This window comes from Rhinichthys klamathensis, unplaced genomic scaffold (assembly GCF_029890125.1).
Source record: "Rhinichthys klamathensis goyatoka isolate OS25496 unplaced genomic scaffold, OSU_Roscu_1.1 h1tg000282l_1, whole genome shotgun sequence".
NCBI lineage: Eukaryota > Metazoa > Chordata > Actinopteri > Cypriniformes > Leuciscidae > Rhinichthys > Rhinichthys klamathensis.
In genome coordinates, this window is record NW_026606801.1 from 392,847 (window position 1) to 417,317 (window position 24,471).

Consider the following 24,471-nt stretch of genomic DNA (forward strand, 5'->3'; position numbering starts at 1 on the left):
CTCAAAACACATCTGTTTAGCTGTGCATTTACTGAATGAGCACTGTGCCACTGTTCGTCCGACTGTTTGTACTGTATTTTAGTTTATTTTTTATTCTAAACTGTTTTAATTATTCCTTATTTCTTTTGATTATTTTAATTTATTCTATGTAAAGCACTTTGAATTACCATTGTGTATGAAATGTGCTATATAAATAAACTTGCCTTGCCTAATTAATGACAGAATTTAAATTTTTGGGTGAACTATCCCTTTAACACTTTTAACCTTTTTCACTGCATTCAACTTTACTGTCTATGGCATTCAAGTAGATTATGGGTGGCACTTCCGTTTTTGGGGAAGTTCCACTCAAACATTCAAATCATAAATTTGCTCTACAAATAATCCTTATCCCTCAGTTTGACTGAATGAGCTGTAAAATTTCTTTCATGTTCTATTTTCAGACTTTCAGAGAATAAGGTAACGCTCGGTATTTTAACGTGACATGGTATATCAAAAATGTTTCTCCCCAAATCCTCACGTTTCTTTCCAGGTTTGTTTTCACATGGATTCTTTAAAATGTAGCCTAATTGTCTCCTCTTTTCACTTCCAATCCCTGTTAGCAGTATTTACTTTCTAAAGCAGGTAAATACAATATTTATTGTCTGACCTTTTTAGCATCGTAAATTCTGGATTTTTTTATATTTTAATTTTATAAAGAAATGTATCTACATTTGTATCACTATCATTTGTATTATATTACCTTTGCATCCAATTAGCAACAAAAAAAAAAAAAAAACTAGTTAATGCTGCTGTGAAGGTGTGTGATGGTAAAGTTGACATTTTTCTCTCTTCTGACTGCGGTTATCAATCTCTCTCTATTTTTTTCCCTCTTTTAAAAGTTGTGGAAAACACTATTGTGGAGTTTTTCTTTTGCTATGTGAACAAATGGAAATATTAAACATTTATTTAATGTCTCTCAGTCATTCACCACTATAGAAGTTTACCCATCTATGACGACTTCCGCTTCTGAGAAACCCGGAAATATGTTAAAATCACTCAATGTTGCTGTTTATTTTTTTATTTATTAAGGCAACATATGATACATTATAAAGACAGTGATATTTAACACGTCCATAATATTGCTGCGGAAATAATCGGGGGTTATTTATGGTCTGTTGTAGTTATTTGTTAAGGCTTTTTTACACTTTTAAATATCCGACGGTTAAATGGTGAATAGAATAATGAATGTCATTTTCATTGTACCCAGTTTTTGAAAACGAACCTTACGCTGACTGTTTAACGGAAGTTAAGTTACACCCATAATTCGCGCAAAGCGTCATGGGGTGTTGGAAAAAGATGGATTTACATGGAATTTTGGGGATTCGCCGTTTGGGGGCGCGCGGTATTTTTTTTTTATTCCTCTCGACTGCAGTAATGTTGTTGTGGCGTGACGTCACAGCCGTGAAGCCAAAGCGCAGAGAGGGCGGCCATGACTACAGTCTTCACAATTATTTAATCCCAAATAAATTACCCGCGGAAAACTTCCATGGCAAGAGCCACGAGTCAGATTGTGAGTACCGCTAGCGTCTTGGGAACGCGGGCTCGAAGCCGCCTCGCGCCGCGTTGCGCGCGCTGCTTGTAACGGCGATTTTTTGGGGGGTGGCGCGGGACGCTTGCGACCCGACTCTTTTGCTTAGCATTTAGCTTCATTAGCCCGCTAGTCCCCAAAACAAGCGCAGGTCTATTAACCAGGAAGTGTCAACTTTTGTTTCTTATCGTAATTTATACAGGGATTTCTGAATGAATTATTAGGCTAGATGTTGATATTTTTAAAAGAGCATTGTAGATAAATGCTCATATTGTTATGTGTTAGCGCTGCGAGCTAATTCTATCAACAAATGAAGTTGCTTGTTTTCTTAGCCGTTAGCCTGACCGCTAACTCACGATATAGGGTTTTGGTTCTGGCTGTCTTAAATCTGCTTTCGATTTACACAAATCATGTTTATTTCTAAGAATTAATTGAGAACATCCAGGGCTTGTTCTTAAGTCTCTGACTAACTACAACACCGGTTTTGTGTCAGTCGCGCTTCTAGCATAAGTCGCCTCAGGTTGTTTTGCCTCATTTGCGTCTCTGTTTGCTCTCAGTTTATCATTTTAAACCGTAATTAAGGGATAATTAGTTGTACTACATGTCTATAACGGCTTATTAACATGCTCATGTTATCACTGACTTAGTTAAGCATATTATTTCCACTGAAATGAACATACTCAGAGTTGCGGCCTATAAAAGTGGCTTAGAGATTTAAGGTTTCACCTTCTCATATTCTTTTGACAGCCTGTAATTATTACGTATAACGTCATATAGATCAGTAGACTAAGACAAAACCCTTATGAATATGATTGGTGATTTATCAGGCTCATTGGTGGGCCATTTTCAGGCACAGCATATAAAACTGGGTATGTAGGTTTGGATTTATCAAGTTGTAAATCCTGCAATGTAACTTGCCTCTGTTATTTCTGTTGCTGTTATTATTGTTGTTTCTTAAGCCTCGTTAAGTGTATGAAGTATGAATTAATATTGCGGTGCGTGGGTTGCAAAGGGTAGTTAACAGGATTATTGCTGGAGATTTGACCAAAGTTCTTGTTGACGTGTGACTCATGTTTTATAGAGGTGTTTTGGATTTCGTTATTGTAGGAATGCTGATTATGAATAATGTGAGCTGCAGTTACAGGTAGTGATGGGAGAAACGAAGCTTTTCAAAGCTTCGAATCAATTGAACTCGCAAAATGATTCACTGTTTCGAAGCGTTCGAGACGCCACTCGCTGGTGACCCCTGCTGGTCAGAACAGTGTAAATGCAACCAAAACTCAGGCCAAACATGCATAAAAATAGCTTTTGCAAATGTTTTATTGAATGTATAATCTATCAAATGCAATCAACTGATCATGTAATCTTGTTTTGTTTGTTCTATGGATAGCCCAGGTAAACATGCCATTAAGATCCTATTTACTACTATTCATTTTAATTATACAAATGCCTCATTAAAACGTCTACAAATGTATTAAGCTGATCAGGTAAAAACCATAGCCGCTGGCGGTTGATCTCAGTGAATCTGCATGATTCATGGGTTCACAGAGATCGTATTATACCATCTTCACTATTCCCTACAAGGGAATGGGGGCGATTTCGGACACAGCCTTCGAAACAGTTATGACATAGCTAAGCCTCGATTACTGAAAACACGTGACTTTGATACGAGCTTCGAACCACTGATTTAAAACAAAAGGTTCGTAAAAAGGTTTTTAAGCTTCATGAAGCAGTGTTTTGAAAGCACCCATCAAGCAGTGTGAGAGAAAGACAGTGCACATTGATTTGTAGTGTATATTAGTTCCCTTTTTAATAAGTTAACAATGATTTCCAGTGTAATTATAAATATTCAGTGTAAGTTAGGCAGAGCCACACATTTAAGTTGTTTTAAAGTAATTATATGTGAGAAGAGAACTGTTTAGATGCTCTTTAACTCATAATCTGATTTGCAGTCAGAATGACACCCCGTGCACGTTTTCAGTTATCAAAAACTTATGTAATCGTTTGTGTTCCAGGTGAGCACATAATGGTTAATTATCAATAACTTTAATATTAATACATAGAATATGTGCTCTCATCTTGCTGTCAACTATGAGTGATGTCATTGCACTTAAAATGAATTTGCATTATATATAATTAGCATATTATATAAACTAGGTGTAAACATTTTTCTCTAAAATATTTAAATAATTGAAATGATTAAATAAAAAAAATGCAAAGAACTGGTGTACAATCTTTCATAACTAACTATCACAAGCCGTGCAATAATTACATCAGAAGTTCAGTAATGTGAGTAATACACTGACTTCCTCTTTCTTTTTCTCGTCAGTATGATGTTGCATCCCTCCACTCCTCTGTTCTCATCTCCTGTCCACCCATGGTAAGAGGCCAGCAGGACACGCCCCGTCTCCACGGCAGCAGCATGGAGGGACAGGCACTACCCCCCCAGCCGACCCAGCCTCGCAAGAAGAGACCCGAGGATTTCCGATTCGGAAAAATATTGGGAGAAGGCTCCTTCTCTACCGTATGACACTCTTTTAAGATGTCATGCACATCTGATGTACATCATAGTATTATTCATTAAATGTACTAACCTTTGTCATCTGTACTACTTGCAGGTTGTCTTGGCAAAGGAACACTCGACGGGGAAGGAATATGCAAGTAAGTCGTGGTTCATTTGCATTCGATTTATCAGTATTACATTTGACATTAAAATACTGGATGGAAGCATGTACTAAAAGTGTTTGTGCACGTGTTTCAACAGTTAAGATCCTGGAAAAGCGCCACATAATGAAGGAGAACAAAGCGCAATATGTTAAGAGAGAAAGAGACATCATGTCACACCTGGATCATCCATTCTTCGTCAAGCTCTTCTTCACCTTTCAGGATGAAGAGAAGCTCTGTATCCTTCACGCACATGCTAGTGGTCGACCAATATAGGCACTGCAGGGTGGTCATAAAATTGGTTACTGATTCGATACAAATCACGATACTAAACCCATTATTATTATCAAGACCCACAAATATTCCCCCTTTGCATTATTATACATTATATTCAACATTATATAGTAGTTTAATGTAGTAATGTCACTGAAATTCATTGTTTTCCTCACGCTGTACTCATTCTTTCAATGCAGGCATTCGTTCGGTCTCTTACACAGACAAGCCGGGCTCTCACAGACTCTCCCGCTATTAGAGCACTATACATATTACAATAAACCATCTAAAACTCTTTGAATAATCATACTACTAAACCTAAATGTGATGTGATGTGATTTAAATGATGTTTGTGCTTTCCATTTGAGGAGTGCCGTTCCAGCGTGTATGCGCTTCAGATGATCAATGCAGTCAATCACAGTTCTAATCGCAAGAAAGCATGTCAAAATGATTATTCCCAAACTGTTAATGGTTAGTTCATCCAAAAATTAATTCTGTATTTTCTCCCTCTCATGTTGTTTTTGCGCGTCACACAAGCATTTGAACATCCGTGTTTACTACAGTTATACGTAAATCTGTTCGTCATCATATGAATGAAGCCATCGTGTTTCCTCAGACGTCTTGGATTTGGATTAGACCACTCGATTGAGTATTTTTACGATGCCTTTGACATTTTTTTTGGATCTTTTAAGTTTTAGAAGAATGGACTTTTAATAGAGGGACAGAAATCTTCCAGGTTTCATAAAAATACCTTCATTTGTGTTTGGAAGTTGAATGAAAATCTTGTAGGTTTGAAACGACATGAGGACAGAATTTAGTTTTTGGGTGGATTATACTTTAGCTGAGTCTTGGATAAAACTAACTCTATCGCAAATCATATCGTTTACATCAACGATACATATCGTCACATTTTTATTTCTCATTATCTCCTTGATGTAAGATATATATCAATATCTTAATGTTGACTGAGTTTAAATCGAATGCTTTCCTGAATGTACTGTCAGATTTTGGATTGAGCTATGCTAAAAATGGCGAACTGCTGAAATACATTCGAAAAATCGGCTCGTTTGACGAGACCTGTACACGGTTCTACTCCGCTGAGATAGTTTGTGCTCTTGAGTACTTGCATCAGAAGGGCATCATCCACAGGTTAGTAGGTTTGTCTTTAAGGTGTCTGTCAATAGTTTTATTTGTCCTTTTTTTGTAGTGTTTTTTTTTAAATGTTTTATATACATACGTATATCCTGACATTGAGTTATTTCTGTTACTGTGGTTTTGTTACAGAGATCTAAAGCCAGAGAATATTCTGCTCAGTGAAGAGATGCACATTCAAATAACAGACTTTGGCACGGCCAAACAACTGTCCTCTGACAGCAAACAGGGTAATGCAGATACTCCACACTTACACACTCTGACAGTGTAAACCGTTCATCCACAAGTATCCTCTTTTGATAGTGCTTTTATTAAGTGACATTGCTATTCTGACGTTTCTCCCCGCAGCAAGAGCAAACTCATTTGTTGGTACGGCTCAGTACGTCTCTCCAGAATTACTGACTGAGAAATCTGCCTGCAAGAGGTAAACACGACTGATGAATATTTCATGGTTATATTTCATGCAGTTGTAATGCTTTCGTCGTAATGAAATGGACCTAATTCAGAGATGCGTCATGTTAGTTTGTTGAAGCATTTATTTAGTGGTTCCTTTTCTGAATCCCGGAGACATTATGTGCAATAACTAAACAAGACCAAGAACAAGGGTTTATTTGATGTTTTGACTAAAGGCTCATTTTATGACTGTTATTTGGCTTACTTGTGTGTTTATCTTAAACAACTTTTTTCTTGTGGCAGTTCGGATCTCTGGGCATTAGGCTGCATAATCTACCAGCTTGTTGCTGGTTTGCCGCCATTCAGAGCTGGGTAAGTTTCTTTTCAGAGTACTAGCGATGTGCAAAACTACAAATTGATTTAAAGTGGATAAGGGTGCTCCGATCAGGGTTTTTGGGGCCAATTACCGATCCCTGGATGCAGTACTGGCCAAAACCAATCACCAAAGTAAATAATACACCCGTACATGATAAATAGAAGGCTTCAAATAGATCCACTAGGATTATTTAGCTATTCTTAACAAAAATGTGTTTCTAGTATGCCTATGAAAAAACATTAAGATGATGAGAAACTATCATGAATTGACAACTCTTGATATATTGGCAAGCAAAATGTGCAATATATTCCATTCCCTCTCTTAGAGGTGATTAGGAGCAGTTTAGAGCTTAACAAACATAGCATTCCTGTGAGGAAAAAAAACAGTCTTTATCAAAGGACAGTAATCAAATGTAAAACCACTGCATTGTATTAATTGTATAAATTATAGATTAATCCGACTAAATCTACTAAAGAGCAGTGAGTGATTTTCTCTTTGTCTTTTTTTGTTTGATTAACATTAATGACAGACAGCAGCAGGAATATTAGGCGGCTGGCACTTTAAGACTGATTGCACGGATCCAATATACTGTTACACTGACTTTCCACTGTTTTCCTACTGTTTCCACCCCTCAACTGTTTATGTTCACTTAAGACATAACCAACAGTGTTAAGCGAATACTCACCTGTCGTTTTTGTGAGAAAATGTTACTTTCCGCGTCTGAAAATGGGCGTGACGTAACGGGCGGGAGAGCGGTCGATTCAAACAACAGGAAAACAATGGATCGCAATGACATTTCGGACGCTGAGGAAATACTTAGTCGTATGACGGACCACAGCCGTACAATTATGAGCCTGCTATGCTGCCAAGAGAGCAGTGACAGGCCAGGACTAATGTAAGACAGAACGGTCAGAGACAAATTGAGTTGTGGTGTGAGGAGAACCAGTGGAGAACAGGACAGGTGTCTTGGTGAGAGACGTGCTTATAGATATACACGTTCGCTAAGGATATACACTGTGCTCACAATATTGTATAGATTATTACCATCGTATATCAGGCCGTTATCCATCGTATATCTACCCATTAGTATGTTTAGGGTAGATTTATACTGAATGTATAAAAACTATACTTGAGTATATTTCTATTGTACTAAACTTACTTAAGTACATTTTTAATACATATTTTTCTCCTGGGTTATAACAAACAGAAAATTAAAGATTAGAATATTTAAACAACCTAGTAATTTTGTTTTTCAATTACAAGTTGCCTCTATTTAGGGCGTGGCTACCTATATCACACTATTTGATGCCATTGGTACAGTATAAGACGATCAATATTCTTGCTTCGGCAGCCCATGTTATTTTTTAAACTCCATCATATCGGCGGGATGATAATCCTCCGTTCTGAAGTGAACGCTACACACGACCGCGTTTCTCGAAGTCGATGTGGAAGAGAAATCCCGTCTCTTCACCTGCACAAACCGCACCAGGCACGAAAGATATACAGCACCGTTCCTTTTCTTGTTATAGAAACCTGTGGACTTGATGTCCTGACAGGCCGGAGTTTTTGCAACCTCCACAAACACAATAATTTACCATGACGATAATAAACTAAAATACAAAAACTACTGAAAACACACTGACAGACGGCCGCTCTCACTGAAGCCTACTCTGCACTGAGCCGAGGCTCCCTGACGTGACGTAAAATGACGCGATGTTGAAAAAAAAGCCGTTTTTACGAGCAGTCCAAGAAACGCTCACTTTATCTACTAAATTAGTGCCCTTATGTCGTTTTAAAACATTTTAAATCCTGCATTAACTTTTCATATAGTATTTTCATATTATATATTAATTTTGATTTTTTTTTTACCTGCAATATGCTTTTTAAGCTCAAAGTTCACTTTGCTTGTCCTTGGAGAACAGTAACTTTTTCGCAGCTGAACAGGATAGGTCACTTTTCTTTCCTCTGTTGAACACAAAAGAAGATATTTTGAAGAATGTTGGAAACCAGACAGTTGACAGTAGCCATTGACTTCCATAGTTTTTTTTTTTTTTACGTGGTTCTCGTGACACGAGAAATAGTGAGATTATATTACTGTAAAAAAGTCCAGAGTTTGCAGCATTGGGTTTTTCCCATGCATGTTGTCAGCGCAGAACGCCTTTTAACCTCATGATCTATCCCTAACACCAACCCTGTCTATGTGAAGAAGCTTAAACCTCCAATTACTAAACATTGTTTTCTTTTAATCCATCACAGGAATGAGTATCTAATATTCCAGAAGATTATAAAACTCGAGTACGAGTTTCCTGAGAAATTTTTCCCCAAAGCTAAGGACCTTGTGGAACAGCTTCTGGTCAGCCTTATTTAATCATACATGTTTGTTTTTCTATTCATAGTGTAGGTGAGGATCTGCTGTGTGCTCATTGGTGTTTTACTTTCACAGTCACTGGATCCGTGTAAGCGGATTGGCTGTGATGAGATGGGCGGCTACGGACCGCTGAGGTCCCACCCTTTTTTTGAAACAGTTGGCTGGCATGATGTACATTTGCGGACTCCTCCCAAACTAACGGCTTATCTTCCCGCCATGTCTGAGGATGACGAGGACTGCTATGGAAATGTGAGTCAACACAAACGACTTGTGGAGGGGTCTGATTTTCTTCAGAAAATGTCAAATTGAGATCATTCTTAATCTCCTCTGCTCTTTTATTTCCAGTATGATGATCTCCTGAGCCAGTTCAGTTGTATGCAGGTGGCACAGCCTGGCCCTGCCCCTTTAGTTCCCTTTACAGTAGAGACAAGTGCTCCTACGTATAACCCCTCCCCTAGTGTGGATCAGTTTATACATATTCATGAGCTGGACAGTAATAGCATGGAGCTCGACCTACAATACAGCGACGAGGAGAAACGCATCTTACTGGACAAGCAGAGTGCTGCAAACCCATGGTACACAAATACAGTCTTTTTATGTGACTTTCTATCCGTGCATGCTTTCTGTAACTCTTCTGTCTCTTGTTTTTTTTATCAGGCACCAGTTTGTGGAGAATAACCTCATCTTAAAAATGGGCCCTGTGGACAAGCGCAAAGTGAGTAACTGTTGGTAATCTGTTCATCTGTAAGAGTATTCAGTCAGATAGAATTGTTTTCCATCCAATTCCTGAACAAATGACTCTTGAAATGTTTAGGTGTGTTTGAACGACATCAAAGTGACGTTAGAGAGCAGACGGCTCCGTATGCTTTCGAATCACTCTAACAGAAATTTGATGTCATGCATAGATCGGTGTGCGCAGAGCAGATTCAAGTCGAACACACCTATTGTTTTTAGTGAATTAAAACCATACAACAACGATCATCAGTATAGTCAATTGCTGATCGAATGATTCTTATGATTCAGTTCTAATTAGTGAATCAAAACTGTGTGAACAGTGCAGTCCATCCAGTTCCCTAACAAATGATTCTTATGATTTGATTATTTTTAGCCAATCAAAACTATAAAGCATGACCAGTATATTCCATTCAGTTCCTACAGTCATAATTTGGTTCCTTTTGTGAATTAAAGCCAGAGTACCACCAGAGTATTCCATCCAATTCCTGAATGAATGACGCGTATTATTCAGTTCTTTTTAGTAAATCAAATTAAATCCGATTCTGATTTTGTTCATTTTAGTGAATCAAAACCATGCAGAACAACCAGTGTAGTCAGAGCAATTATTGAACGACTGACTCGCATGATTTAGTTATTTTTAGTGAATCAAAGACTGTTGGAAGTTCCAGAACAGGAACTATGTTTCATAATCTTACTTTATTAAAAGAGTTGTTTTTTTGTGTTTCATTGTGTCTTTCCCTTTTGTGTGCATGTGTAGGGTCTGTTTGCACGGAGGAGGCAGTTGCTACTGACTGAGGGTCCTCACTTGTACTACGTGGATCCGGTCAATAAAGTTCTGAAAGGGGAGATTCCATGGTCACCTGAACTACGGCCAGAAGCAAAGAACTTTAAAACCTTCTTTGTTCACACGGTAACAGCAGTCTATTATCTTATAATGCCACATCTACATGGTTTAAATCGGATGTTTAATGACGCTGCTTTGTTCCCGTAGCCAAACCGGACGTACTATCTAATGGACCCAAGTGGCAACGCTGATAAATGGTGCAAGAAGATCCAGGAAGTTTGGAGGAAGATCTACCACAAACACCAGAGCCCCAGCCTATAGGACTACAGTGCTCCTCCCCTTTGGCCACGCCCCCCACAGCTCTCCAACCAATCACAGGACGGGGACACGCCCCTGTAGAGACGCCTCTCCAGCTATATATTGTCTTTGTCTCCTCATATATCAGTCCCGTCGCTCCCAGGCACTTTCTCTGTTCAGATTCAGTTGTTTCACACGCCGAGGGTGGAGTCTTCACAACCAAAAGCAGCAAGGCCGTAGTCAGCATGTCATGTCGGCAGGCAAGCCATAGAAAACCTTTATCACACGTTTAGACAGTCTTTCCATCGGTTTAAAGCAATGCAGGTAACAAACCCTTTCAAATCGTGCAATCTCCACCCGCCCGTTGCGGAACAAGTGCACACGCTCTCTTCTTTTCTCGCTCGGCGCGAACACACACTCATCTCCTTACATTGAAACGCCTAAACGCTTTGTAGTGTGTGTCGCTTTAGTCTGCGTTTAGAATTAAGGCGGGTCCTTTTACCCTTATTGGCTACAGTAGCTGGTCTTGCTGAATCCGATTGGAGGATGTGGTGTCGAATCTCTCCTCAGCATGTTCACGTTGCGAAAAAAGCTTCAGATCGCACCAGGAGACGGCACCACACCGCCACAAAAGCCACATGGGTAATGTGGTTTGAGAGGGTAATTTGTCGCCCCCCTGGTCCTACGCTGAAAGCACGACTGAGTTTAGCTGTTTTCATTTAAAGCGCTTGCATTGTGACGGTATGCTTTGCTGATTGGAGGCTTGCGACGGAGGGACAATCTGGTCGTGTGCGTGTGTTTGGCTCCTCTCATTTGGCCGTTTTTAACAGGAAGTCCGTGGAGTGAGTGAGACCGACAGACTGAGTGTGTGTGCGCGTGCGTCTTCCTGATCGGTAACAGATGACTGTGATGTACAGTTGATGTAAAATTGCAAATGGGAGGTGAGTAAAGAGGTGACTCTAGGATCCAGGTTTTGTATTTTTATTCTTGTATAAGGTTATTGGGCCGCTCCGTTCTGGCCTGGCTTCTCTGTGTTATTTAAATTCTAATATATGAAAGCATATTTGGATTGAAGTCATGTTCCAGGGCCTTGCTGTGTATGTATTGAATATGTATAGCCTTTGAATGTGAAGAATTATTGTAAACTATGATATTTTACTGCTTTTGTTTTCTTACTATATCATATACATTTTCTATTTGCGCAGTGATTGGCTCATTTCTGATAATTTAATGCCTGTATGCGCACGGCCCCACTTGTCTGTGTGTGCGCGCATGTGTGTCTGTGTGTGAGAGAGATATGGTTTGTGTGTGTGCGTGGGGGGTCCTTGTGCGTATAGGCAATGTGTGTATTCTTCTTGTCGACCTTTTGCGCTCGGCAAAACCTAGAACTGAAATAAAGCATGTAGGGTTTTAGGCCAACAAACACAGTCTCTTTGGTTTTTCTCCGTGTTTGAATGCTATTGATTTTATTTTGTTTTAAAGTTGTTGTTCCCTTGACAGTCAAAGGCTATATAATATAAGGAATATATTATATATTTCTTGCATAAAGAAAATAAATGAAACCTTTTTAGGATTAAGAACATTTTAATTATCCTAAAAATCTTTATAAGATGTATTTATTATATTTTATTTATTTTTTACTTTTTGGGGTGGAATAGGATCAGGACATATTTCTGACAGGCTTTGTTAGATCTATTCTGTAGATTAATTAGTATTAGTAGGCTAGTATTTTCATAGCCTAGTCAGATTCAAAAGTAGCTAATCAATCAGACCCACTAATTACAAACTAACTTCATGATAGCAGTGTGGCAATCTGAATCATGCGATCTCAGTTGTTCGTGCAGCCCTTCAGTCTAAAATAAATGGGCTTTTAGTCTCAACCTAGTGGGCATTTTTTGGAATCACATGCATCATGTGATGACCTATAAAGATTTTTACTACAAGTATTGCAGGCGCCATTTAGACAAGCTGTTCATTAGGCATTAAGGTAACACTTTAGGGTCCAATTCTCACTATTAAGTAGGTGCTTATTAGCATGCATATAATTATTATTATTTATTTTTTTGCTGGTACAAAAACATGACAAGTAAACAAATTTACACACAAAAAAAATACACAACTCTGAACTTGCATTATTTAACATCTTAAACGTCATGCATATTACTGGCATTGGCTGTTTATTATTAGTACTTATAAAGCACATATTAATGCCTTATTCTGCATCACCATATTCGTCCCATAATCCTACTCATAAACTTAACTAGTTTACTAACTATTAAGCAATAATTTGGGGTTTAGAGGCAAAAGTCGTAGGTACTAGTTAGTTAGTTCAGAGTGTGAATTGGACCTTAAACTAAAGTGTGACTGGCATTAAAACACAATTTAAACTCGTTCACATCCGGACATTTTTTTCGAATAGTGTTAAGAAATCCGATTCTGTCTATCGAATCGGTTCTATCCGAGACTTGGTCATTTTATTCTAAAATCGCTGTTTAACCTTTTTTTTTTACTATTAGGACTCAAATAGTTAATTGCCAATTCTAAATTGGTTTTAAATGTTTATTGTTGTAAAATTTCTAACACTATTAATAATGTTAATATTACAAAACAACATTATTTAATATTTTAATAATGTTGATGATCACATTAATTATTCCCAGTAGCCTACTATAATTATTAATATTGTTCCCGTCAAGCAATTTGATCCCCAAACGCTTCGCTTAGCGGTTCGATCGAATCACTAAAAAGTATCGGTTCATAAGAATGATTCCTTTTCGAATCACTAGAAATTCAGTCGCAATACTCTCAGTGGATTTAGATATCGGAATAAACAACACATCCCATGTCTTTTCTCTCTTTCTCGCGCCCAAAAACAAAACTGAGGGGTGTTTCTCGCGCCGTCAGTGCGCTGCGCTCTTCGGGCGTCTGTTGGGTTAACTTGGTTATATTGGAGAGGCGCGCGGTCACCGTTACGCACTTCAGCGGAACACCGAGCTCAGGATGGCCGAGAGTCACGGCGAGATCAGCGGCCACGACTGTCGACTGGCTCCCGCTCAGACCTTCAACCACAGATCCTCCAAGTGGGTGCGTTTGAACGTCGGCGGCACGTATTTTCTGTCCACCAGACAGACTCTCTGCCGGGACCCCAAATCATTCCTGTTCCGCCTGTGCCAAGCAGAGCCAGACCTCGACTCGGATAAGGTAATACAGTTTGATTTGTTTCATTTAGAGATCATTTTGCCTGTTCAACTGAGATAAATAACTTGGCATCTAAGACAGACCATTTATTTATTTAGTTCATGTATAACTTATTTATAAAGAATGGGTGGGGAAAAGTAGGTTAGAGAGTGCAGAAGTCTGTAAAATGATACTCAAACAAAGCCTCTTTAACACGCATTTCACGTAATACCGTTATACTGACAATGTCTTTTGACTAGTAATTATGTAATTTGATATTATTTATAATTGAATTATACAAATTATATTTATTCACACACAGGACCATTATTAAATAAGATATTTATGGTAACCTTATGCATCTACAGATGAATATAAACAAACATCTAAACAATGTTTTAAAAAGCTGTAATGTAAACAAAACCAAAACTGACAGTTGTACAGAAATAAATGCAGCCTATCTATGTTTAAAAACGCTTATCATTTGGCATTAAGCATGCATAAACCTGTTTTTGTTCAGTTTTTAAATTATTCACAAGACAAAAGATCTATTTCTCCTCAGTTTGGAGGAGATGCTTTAAAATGGGTCATCAGAATGAAGCTGTTATTTCACTTCTCCTCAGTTCATAATCACTTATATTGTTGCATGGAGTTATTTGTGTTGTTTCTATGGTAATTTGGGGGGTTGTCCAGATGGCTGTTTTTGTCTAGAGTTGTTTTCCTGTCGGATGGACTCGAACAAACACACTTTTACCGTCCGCCCCACCCCTCCTCCCCCAGTCCCAGAACAAGCTCTCTACTGTTCTTCTCCTCGAGTGTTGGGCTGGGGGGACGTGCAGGCAGATTGTGGCGTCCTGGGGTGGCCATGTCGATGACATCATCAGCACATCTGCCCCAGTTTTGCTTTGTAATCTGGACACAATCCCGCTTATGACACCTGAGCTGTGTCCGAGATCAGGGGTCAGATCAGGCAATGGTCAGTGTTGGGTGCAAGCGGGAGGTTTTTAAGTGTAGGCCAAAAATATTAGAATCAGCTGGATTACAGCTGGTTATCGGTTTTATTTCTAAGTAAAAATTAGTAGCCTAGTATTATTTAACATGATTGAATCGATTAGACTGCAGTTTTTCCAGTGTAAAATAAAACTTTTTGCATTATATCCAACCATTTGATGAAAATTGATAGAATCGGAAAACTGATAAACTGTATCAAAATGGTATCTGAAAAATTGATAAAATTTGAAAACTGACATACCTTTATTTTTCTCCATGTCACAATAATGCCGTTATAAGGATGAAAGAATTGTCTTCAGTCTACATGATTATTATTAGATGTTACTGGCTAATATTTTAATGTATCATTAAAGCTAACATGCTTTTAAAAGTGTTTTTATTTTTTGTTAAAATCGGGTTTAAGTTTTCAAAACTGAATAGAAATAGCAATTATTGTGTCGTTAAATGGATAAAAAATAAAGATGATGTAATATAACGATAAAATAACTTTCTACAGTCTACATGTTTGTGAAATTTCAATTTATCATTGACGCTTAAATGTAATGTTAAAATGTTTTCTCCTAGTAATTATCTCATAATATGTAGAAATAATTATAAGTAAACCATTTCTAGTTTGATTCTTTGGAAAAAGTGTAAGAGGCACATACGGATCCTCTCAACCAATTGCGTGAGTTTGGGGGCGGAGCTACATGTTTGTTCGGGGCACTTGCTGCGTTCAAATGTTCGGGAAACACGTTTGAAACTATTGCATTTTATTTGGTGGCAACAAACATTACACGCTTCCTCTTTAAATCATATCATAATGAGTAGTTGAAGTGCACACTTAAACTATATAATTTCACTGTAACAAATTAAATACTTTTTTTTGCCATTTGAACAGCAGTGTGCGTGTGTCAAATTCTTTTGGGTTCTCGCTGCTCCTGCTGTCTTACCTCCTCTCATCTCTCAAATCTCAGACGGTAATCTCAAAATAACCCTAATCCAGAATAATCCTGCTCTCTAGGGGCTTTAACCCTGTAAAGAGCAGGAGTCTCTAAGGCTCTGGGAAATCACTCCACGCTGTTTGTGCCCCAGATTTGATAAAAGGCAGATTTCAGCCTCACACACTGTTCCAGGTCCATTACGCATTTGGAAGTGTCCTGGTTGAAGCTTGAACAGAATATTGTGCGTGTGTGTATCACATACGTTTATTTTTTTATGAATGTGGCCTGCATGCCATTAAGAACGGATGCCGAGTCCCACACACACACTTACGTGCACAACTCATTAATGTTTAAACTCACTTTCCTCTAATGGATCTCTTCTCTTGCTGTTCCCTGGTTGCACGCAAAGTGAAGTAAAAACAGGCTGTTTTGTAATAATAATGATAACTTGATTTTCACATTTTCCGTTGTCAAAACTCTCAGGCATGTGGTTACTAAAATGGTACTATTTTTTACTGTTTTCAGAGGGTTTTAGCACATTGCTATGTGGTTGCTAGGGTGTTATGGATGGTTTCCAGGGCATTTCTATGCAGTTAGGGTGTTTGCAGGTCGTCGCAATGTGATTGCTGAGGTTTCTTTCTCTGTCCTTTCATTGATACTGTAGGATGAGACAGGGGCATATTTGATTGACAGGGATCCCATGTATTTCGGGCCCGTACTGAATTATCTGAGACATGGAAAGCTGGTCCTCAACAAGAACCTGACAGAGGAAGGTACGACAAACATGCACCGTCAAACTGACATGATCGAGACTGTGATTGTTGCTCTGTAACTTTAATTCGGTTTGCATGTGTGTCTCAGGAGCTCTCGAAGAGGCGGAGTTCTACAACATCACATCATTAATAAAACTCATCAAAGAAAACATCAGTGAAAGAGATGCTAAGACGATACACGTAAGGGAGCAGGAAATTTCACTATAAATTAGGCTAGATAAAGTTTCATTATAAAGTTATGAAATTTCATTCTAGCCGTATGCAAATCTATACCCTTCAGGCATACATTTACAGTGGACCTATTATGCCCCTTTTTACAAGATGTAATATAAGTCTCAGGTGTCCCCAGAATGTGTCTGAAGTTTCAGCTCAAAATGCCCCACAGATCATTTATTACAGCATGTTGTTTAGTATTTTTGAGTGGAAGGCAAAACGTGCTGTTTTCGTGCATGTGTCTTTAAATGCAAATGAGCTGCTGCTCCCCGCCCCTCTTTCCAGAAGAGCCTTTACAGCTCGTGTCTCCCATACTCTGGCAAAAACTAAAACATCTGTTCGGTTTTGATTATCATCTCTATCGCGGTCACGCTCACATGACATTGCAGTTCTTCATCATCATGAAAGTTTATTATCTGCATGTGTTTTAAAGGGGTGGTATAATGCCCTATTCACAAGATGTAAAATAAGTCTCCCAGAGTGTGTATGTGAAGTTTTAGCTCAAAATACCCCACAGATATTTTTATATAGCATAAATGTCACTTTTTGAGGGTGAGTAAAAACGCACCGTTTTTGTGTCCGTCCCTTTAAATGCAAATGAGCTGCGGCTCCCCTGAGGGCGGAGCTACAACAGCTCGTTCTTAGCAGCTTCAGTTACCTCACACAGACATGCACTGAAAATATCCAAATTTTTAGCCTTTTTTTTGTTCAAACCGAAGTCAGACAAAAATGGAGAGACTTAAGAAGAAGTGGCAACATGTAGACAACATTTCTGAATGGTTAGTTGATTAATTTATGTTGCTTATGTGAAGTTATCTAATAGTCATTGATTAGGATATTCTGTCTTGATAATCTATAAATCGTGTTCCCGGAGTCAGGGTTTATGTAAATTTTAGGGTTAGTGATGTCACTAACCCAGGATGAATGTCGGGTAGTCCCTACCAGCCGTTTGTTGTAGTCCTTAAAAAGCAATTCCTTTAAAGGGGTCATATAATGCCATTTTTGTACAAGCTAGTATGATTCTTTAGGGTCTAAATTAAAAGTTTGTAATATACTTTAATTACAAATTCTCATTAGTATTGTAAGAAAACACTTATTTTACCTGGTCAAAAACAGCTCTGTTTTCAGCACGCCGTTTCAGTGCATATGACTTTAAATGATAATGAGCTTTGCTCACCCCGCCTGTTCTGTGCGTACACCATTTGTAACTCAATAACACAATAACCATAACGCGTTGTTCAGTATAAACGTGGGATTATGAATTATATTGAGAACATCATACAGAGAAAACATGCCGTAATGTACCCTGAGTGTAAACCTTAGACGCATTCATTGTGAAGCGTGCAGCTAGCGATTTGCAAAGATTAATATAAATATTAATATAAAGTTTAGTTCAGTTCTTCTGGAGGTTCAGCAGGAACACGAATATCTGGTACCGATCCTTTTTTCATGAGCAGCTTCTTAGCAAATCCAGCTCATACTGATCCTCGTTTATAAAGCAGTCTGGTGTGAGAAATGATTCGCGCAAACATGAGAGCATTGACGTTGCTCGTGGGGAATATTCCCTTCGAAAACAAACTCAGCCACTGCGTCTTCAGCGGTTCGGATTTAGGAACATTAAAATGACTGTGTTCGTTATTACACCCAAGAACAGAACACCACAATCGCTTAGACGCCATTCTGCTCATAGACAGTGCTCCAGCATATCAACAATGACCGCGCCGGTCCGCGCAGACTATGATTGACAGCTCCCGCACGAGCGAGGGCGGGTCTGTGTTGAAACGCTGCTGTCAATCAACAATCGTGGGAGGGGCTTCCGAGCGTGTGACGTCACAAGGTCGAACGGCTTGATTTGAGGCAGGGGAAAACATATAAGGAGATTAAAACAAAAACACTGGATGGATTTTTATCATTTTATGATGGTTGTGTACAGGCACTGCCAACACACATTTCAGTACAATCAACTTGTAAAAGTGCATGTACCATTATATGACCCCTTTAAAAGAAAATATCTCCCTTTGCTTTGAACTTTGAGCGTTGTAACTTTGCAGATGTTGTTTATGCTCAAACAGCAACATTACACACTAACTAAAGTTAGAAAAGTGAAATCATAATCAACCACCCCTTTAAAGCCGTATCAGTCTAAACTTCTGATATATGGTTTTCTGAGGGCACACATCTGACGCACACACACAGAAAGCTGGATTTCAGACGGAGCGTCCCATCGGTATTAAACTACGTTATCTTTCATGTCTTATTGCGCTTAAACTGTGTGTTTATAACATAACCTTCTGTGTATTTGACAGAGTTCACATAAACACAGTTGCTTATGTCTGTGAACGTAAACGGCAAGTAGAAAAATCGCATGTGTATATTAGTTCTGTGTATTAAAGTAAAAATCAGCGTAATATACAGTACCTGATATATATGCTGTTAATATGAATCAAACAACAAAACTGAATGCACTTGACTGAATAACTTTAGTAGCTTTAATAAGAATACATTTCTTACTGGAGTGCTGCTGTTAAATGCTCTGGCCAAGAGATAAACATGGCGGACTGTGTCCAGCTCTCTGAGGGCGGGTCTATGCTAATAAGGCAGAGTCCTCAGCAGTCGTGGGCGGGGCCTAAGCCTACTGTATGTGACATCACTTTGCATAGAAACTGCAAACAGCTTATTCTGAGACACGGTTTATGATTTATGGGGATTAAAAAAAGGAATGCATGGATTTTTACCATTATATGGTGGTTGTGTACACACACTGCCGACACACATTTATGTTCAAACACCATATTAAAGTGTATTCTGCATAATGGGTCCCCTTTAAATGAAATTAAATGACATTTTCATTATTTACATGTAGCATGTAAATGGAGGACAAATGTTTAAGATGTTTTACCACCCTTGTCTCTGTCTTCAGACGCCAGTCAAGCATGTTTACAGAGTTCTGCAGTGTCAAGAGGAAGAGCTGACGCAGATGGTCTCGACCATGTCAGACGGGTGGAAGTTTGAGCAGGTAAATCAAACCCGGCATCAGTTCATCTGATCATTCCAGCTCCACAACAATCAGAATCGCTCCCGCCGGTTCAGCTGACCTGCGGTGTGTGATGCAGGCCCTGCCTTACGCTCTGATTGGTTGTTGCAGCTTGTCAGTGTAGGTTATGGGCGGGCCCAGAAGTCAGAGTTTTTCCTGATTGTGTCTCGGGAGGTGAAGGGGGAGGAGTCAAGCCAAACTCACCCCGCCCACAGTGGAGAGGTGTGTCCAACAATCCCCTGTCCCCCCACTAACCACTGCATGCCCTCGCAGTTTTGGTTTTCATTGCAATGGACACAGTGAATGTGACTTGCGTGGATGTCGTGCTTTCAGTCTGCATGTTTATAAGTGTTAGCATGCTTTTAACAACGGTGGATCTCTGCATTCTGATGCATTCCCGAGCATGTTGACTGTTTAAGTGCACCATGTTATATTTTAATTTAAAGGGTTAGTTCACCCAGAAATGAAAATTACCCCATAATTTACTCACCCTCAAGCCATCCCAGGTGTTCATGACTTTCTTCTTTCAGCCAAACACAAAAGTTATATTAAAAAAATATCCTGGCTCTTCCAAGCTTTGTTGTGGGAGTGAATAGTAATTGTAGAAGCGATGTGTTTTTGTAAGAAAAATATACATATTTATAACTTTATAAACCATAATCACTGGCTTCCGGTCAGAGGTCACTCTTCCGCCGGAACTGGACTCGCGTACGGCCGTTACCGGAAGCCAGTGATTATGGTTTATAAATGTATAAATATGGATATTATTCTTAGAAAACGCATCGCTTTGCTTCAGAAGGCCTTTATTAACCCACTGGAGTCATATGGATTACTTTTATGATGGATGGATGCACTTTTTTGGGATTCAAAATCAGTGGTACCATTCACTCCCGTTATAAAGCTTGGATGAGCGAGGATATTTTTTATATAACTCAGATTGTGCTCGGCTGAAAGAAGAAAGTCATGTACACCTATGGCTTGAGAGTGAGTAAATTATGGGATAGTTTAATTTTTGGGTGAACAAACCTTTTAAGGCAAGACACCCCTGGTGAGTACGGTAAAAATGTAATAATTACATATATCAACATACTTCCCAGCATTTTTTTGTATTACAATTTTTTTTTTATGTATAAATATGCAAATTATCTAGTTGGATACATTTCCAGAACAGATATCTGAACATTGGATAAAGCCAGGTTCAGAATTCTTGTTTTATTTTGATGACATTGTAGAGACTTTAAGGATGAACCAAACACAAATTAATCTTTCTAATCTCTCATGGGATTCATTCAAATGTGATTCAGCATTTCGGATCTGAATACCACATTCCAAAGTCACAAGACTGGCTCCAAATTGTCTAGAAAACCCCCCAGAGAAGACTTTTATGGCCCCAGAGATAAGCCTAAACAGGAAGAACGTGTCACTGTTTTCATCCTTAAGCCAGACAAAGCTGCTCAAAAATGGTGAAACGAGGCCTGACCACCAAGGGGCCTGACCACCTTTGACCTCCCTCAGCATCACCACTGCTGAGCAGGACAGCGATGTAAAACAGACCACGCTTTCATGGAACGTGAGAGACTTACACAGACTTTACATATCAAACCCATTATCTAGTTGGATACATTTCCAGAACAGATATCTGAACATTGGATAAAGCCAGGTTCAGAATTCTTGTTTTATTTTGATGACATTTTGATTTTTGCATTTTCAGAGGATCTCTTTTTATCATTCCATAAATCAAGAAATACTGCCAACAGCCAGAACAAAATACATTTTCACCATGTTTTTAGGAGTAAAATGTTGTATTAAATCAATCAAATGATATATGAAACAAACCCCTCTGTGACTGATTTTGAGAAAACGGCTTTTAAAAAAGATGAATTGTAATTGATATCTATAGATGCAGATAGATAAAGTGCAATAAAATCAACATTTAAAAGTGTATTTTGGATGTTTTATTTCCACTAGTCTGAAACAACTCTCAAAATAGACCAGTGCATGAAAAAACATGTTTTTTTGCCTGTAGTGTCTTGCCTTAAACTGATTATTCATCCAAAAATGTCAATTCTGTCATTATTTTCTCACCGTCATGCTGTTCCAAACCTGCACTTTATATCTACATATTGTGCGCAGCATTCACACTGTAACAGTTAAAGTGAATGGGAACGGAAATAATATGCTCCCAAATAAGCATCATAAAAGTGTGACAATTAAATTACAATAAAAAAATAGCTCTTGAATCACAATTGTGCGTAATATTTAAAATGCCGTCTTAAGATGTTAGTGACACCAAATTGTGCATTTGAATATAAGCAAGTCTCAAAAATTAGATTTGCGAGTAACGTTTTCAGTGACTCATGACATAATTAGCATTTTTGGGTGTACTGTTTCTTTAATCATTAGTCGCTCAATGAGAACAGTTGCTCATCTCTGTCACTGTGTTCCTCTCTGTTTCTGTCTCTCGTTCATGTTTTACGTAGTTGGTGAGTATCGGCTCCTCCTATAACTACGGTAGTGAAGATCAGGCGGAGTTCTTGTGTGTTGTTTCTAAGGAACTGCACAACCAATCATACAGCAGCAGCTCCCAGCCCAGTGAGAAAGCCAAGGTAAGCAGCGTGTGTGCTCGGCTGTGTTCAAACTGGATTACCGTACTAGCACACTGCTCTATTGTACGCAGTATACACCGAATACCGCCTAAAAATAGTATGTGAAACAGTATGTTACTGTTCTGATGGCCTTATTACGTTGGTCACATGTCCTCATGTTTGTTGAATTCTGTCATTATTTTAGAAATAAAATATTTATTTGATAGTTATTTAGCATTTTTTTTAAATCTATGTATAAAAATGTATTTATTTTCATTTTAATATTTATTTAGTTTGTTTTTTACATTTATTGTAACATTTATGAAGGTGATATATGTTGCATAAATTGCATATAGCATCATTTTAGAAATAATTTTGTATTTCTATTTCATAATTTTGTGTATAAAAGTTAAAAACGAACTCATAATGCGTCTGGTTCGTTTAAAGAATGAAATCAGAAAATCGTGTCAATCACGCTGCATTGTGGGATACAATATAATCAAGCAGTGTGCCCTATAATGTAGTACATCATCCAGGTATCCCATGCATACAGAATATGGGCATACTATGCACACTATACATAGTATATACTCCATAGATTATAAGAGCACTATTTTAAGAAAGAGTCCAAAGTAAAACCGACACTATTTTTGGTATGCTAATACAAATATAGTACCTGTAGGTTATCTTTGTATTCTATGCATACAGAAAATCCATACTATGCACACTACCATTCAAAGGTTTGGGGTCAGCAAGACCTTTAATAGTTTTATTTCGCAAAGACATGTTAAATTGTTCAAAAGTGACTTAAATAATATTACAAAAGATTCTAATTTCAAATAAATGCAGTTCTTTTGAACCATCCATTCATCAAAGAATCCTAAAAGAATGCATCACAGTTTCCACAACAAATATTTCTGATTATTATTATAAAACAGTTGTTCTGCTTAATATTTGTTGAGCTGCAAATCAGCATATTAGAATGATTGATCATGTGACACTGACGACTGGAGTAATGATGCTGAAAATTCAGCTCTGATCACAGGAATAAATGACATTTTAACATATATTCAAATAGAAAACAGTTATTTTAAATGGTAATAATATTTCACAATATTACTGCATTTTTGATCAAATGAATGCAGCCTTGATGAGCAGATCCCCAAACTTTTGAACAGTAGTGTACACTGTAATTCTTCAGAGATGGTTCAAGTATTTGGTTATTCCAAACAGAGCCGTTGTGTTGCAGAGTATTATCGACAGTAGCTCAATGCAGATTAGTAATCTTTCGTTGTATCATGTAAATCCTCTGCTGTTTTCCCTCAGATTCTACAGGAGCGCGGTTCTAGAATATGAGCTTCTATCTGATATCTGAGACACATCAGTTCTTTCTAGAACCTTCCATGAGCTTGTTCTCTTCACGCGCACCGACAAACTGAAGCACGCAAGCAGCACCTGAAGAGCATGTCCACTTATGGTGCCTGGAATAAACACTGGGATGCTTTATTTGTGATCTTCATGGACTGATTCCCGATCGACAGGTCCGGATCTGAAGAACTGGACCATTGTAAATCTCAGGGATCAAAAGGAAACGGTGACGTCACTCTGGATCACTGTCCACCTGTTACAATCACAAGCACTCTGTCCAATAGTGACGCATTTTCTAGTTTAAAACAAATGGTTTTAGTTACAAATGTACAAACAAAACCTAATGATCATGTTCTCCTGTGTGATATGAGATGGTACAAAAGCACACTGAGCTTCAGTATGAGTCACATGATCAATGACTTGCATTTGATTTGTATAAACAACCAATAGTTAACAATAGTGATTTTGAAAATCGGCGCCACGGTTGAGCACAAGATCTCAGTGCTGAGTGACATTTCCATGTGTGAGATTTCAAAAGTTTGGGGTCTGTAAGATTTTGAAATATTTTTGAAAAGTCTCTTCTACCAAACCTTAATTTATTTATTTTAAAAATATAGTAAAAATAGTATCATTGTGAAATATTATTACAATTTAAAATAATTGTTTTCTATTGTAATATATTTTCAAATGTAATTTATTCCTGTGATCAAAGCTGAATTTTCAGCATCAATACTCCAGTCTTCAGTGTCACATGATCCTTCACAAATCACTCTAATAT

At 38.2% G+C, this 24,471-nt stretch overlaps 2 protein-coding genes across 3 annotated transcripts; both read left to right on the forward strand.

Moving 5' to 3' along the window:
* Nucleotides 1–1,390: 1,390 nt before the first annotated feature.
* On the forward strand, nucleotides 1,391–12,032 carry pdpk1b (3-phosphoinositide dependent protein kinase 1b). Its single transcript, XM_056269593.1, has 14 exons — nucleotides 1,391–1,549; nucleotides 3,897–4,091; nucleotides 4,186–4,228; nucleotides 4,332–4,469; nucleotides 5,509–5,653; nucleotides 5,789–5,886; nucleotides 6,005–6,080; nucleotides 6,353–6,421; nucleotides 8,682–8,778; nucleotides 8,869–9,042; nucleotides 9,139–9,368; nucleotides 9,451–9,508; nucleotides 10,286–10,438; nucleotides 10,520–12,032. Exons 1-14 carry the CDS (start codon nucleotides 1,526–1,528, stop codon nucleotides 10,631–10,633), a joined length of 1,614 nt encoding a protein of 537 aa, XP_056125568.1. The 5' UTR covers nucleotides 1,391–1,525; the 3' UTR covers nucleotides 10,634–12,032.
* Nucleotides 12,033–13,473: 1,441 nt separating this feature from the next.
* Nucleotides 13,474–23,847, forward strand: kctd5b (potassium channel tetramerization domain containing 5b). Of its 2 annotated transcripts, XM_056269567.1 has the most exons (7): nucleotides 13,474–13,810; nucleotides 16,385–16,493; nucleotides 16,582–16,673; nucleotides 19,627–19,722; nucleotides 19,852–19,962; nucleotides 22,221–22,346; nucleotides 23,652–23,847. In XM_056269567.1, the coding sequence occupies exons 1-7, from the start codon at nucleotides 13,610–13,612 to the stop codon at nucleotides 23,679–23,681; spliced, it is 765 nt and encodes a 254-aa protein (XP_056125542.1). In that variant the 5' UTR covers nucleotides 13,474–13,609; the 3' UTR covers nucleotides 23,682–23,847. The 2 variants fall into 2 exon arrangements, with proteins under 2 accessions (XP_056125542.1, XP_056125543.1); XM_056269568.1 differs by lacking the exon at nucleotides 19,852–19,962.
* The last annotated feature ends 624 nt before the right edge of the window (nucleotides 23,848–24,471 follow it).

Excerpts from the sequence above, each read along its gene's own strand:
- kctd5b (XM_056269567.1), top strand. The coding sequence starts at position 13,610 with ATGGCCGAGAGTCACGGCGAGATCAGCGGCCACGACTGTCGACTGGCT. Across the intron at positions 13,811-16,384 it reads CAGACCTCGACTCGGATAAG|GATGAGACAGGGGCATATTT; the intron begins GTAATACAGTTT and ends TTGATACTGTAG. Across the intron at positions 22,347-23,651 it reads AGCCCAGTGAGAAAGCCAAG|ATTCTACAGGAGCGCGGTTC; the intron begins GTAAGCAGCGTG and ends GTTTTCCCTCAG.
- pdpk1b (XM_056269593.1), top strand. The coding sequence starts at position 1,526 with ATGGCAAGAGCCACGAGTCAGATT. Across the intron at positions 5,887-6,004 it reads GTCCTCTGACAGCAAACAGG|CAAGAGCAAACTCATTTGTT; the intron begins GTAATGCAGATA and ends TTCTCCCCGCAG. Across the intron at positions 6,422-8,681 it reads TTGCCGCCATTCAGAGCTGG|GAATGAGTATCTAATATTCC; the intron begins GTAAGTTTCTTT and ends AATCCATCACAG.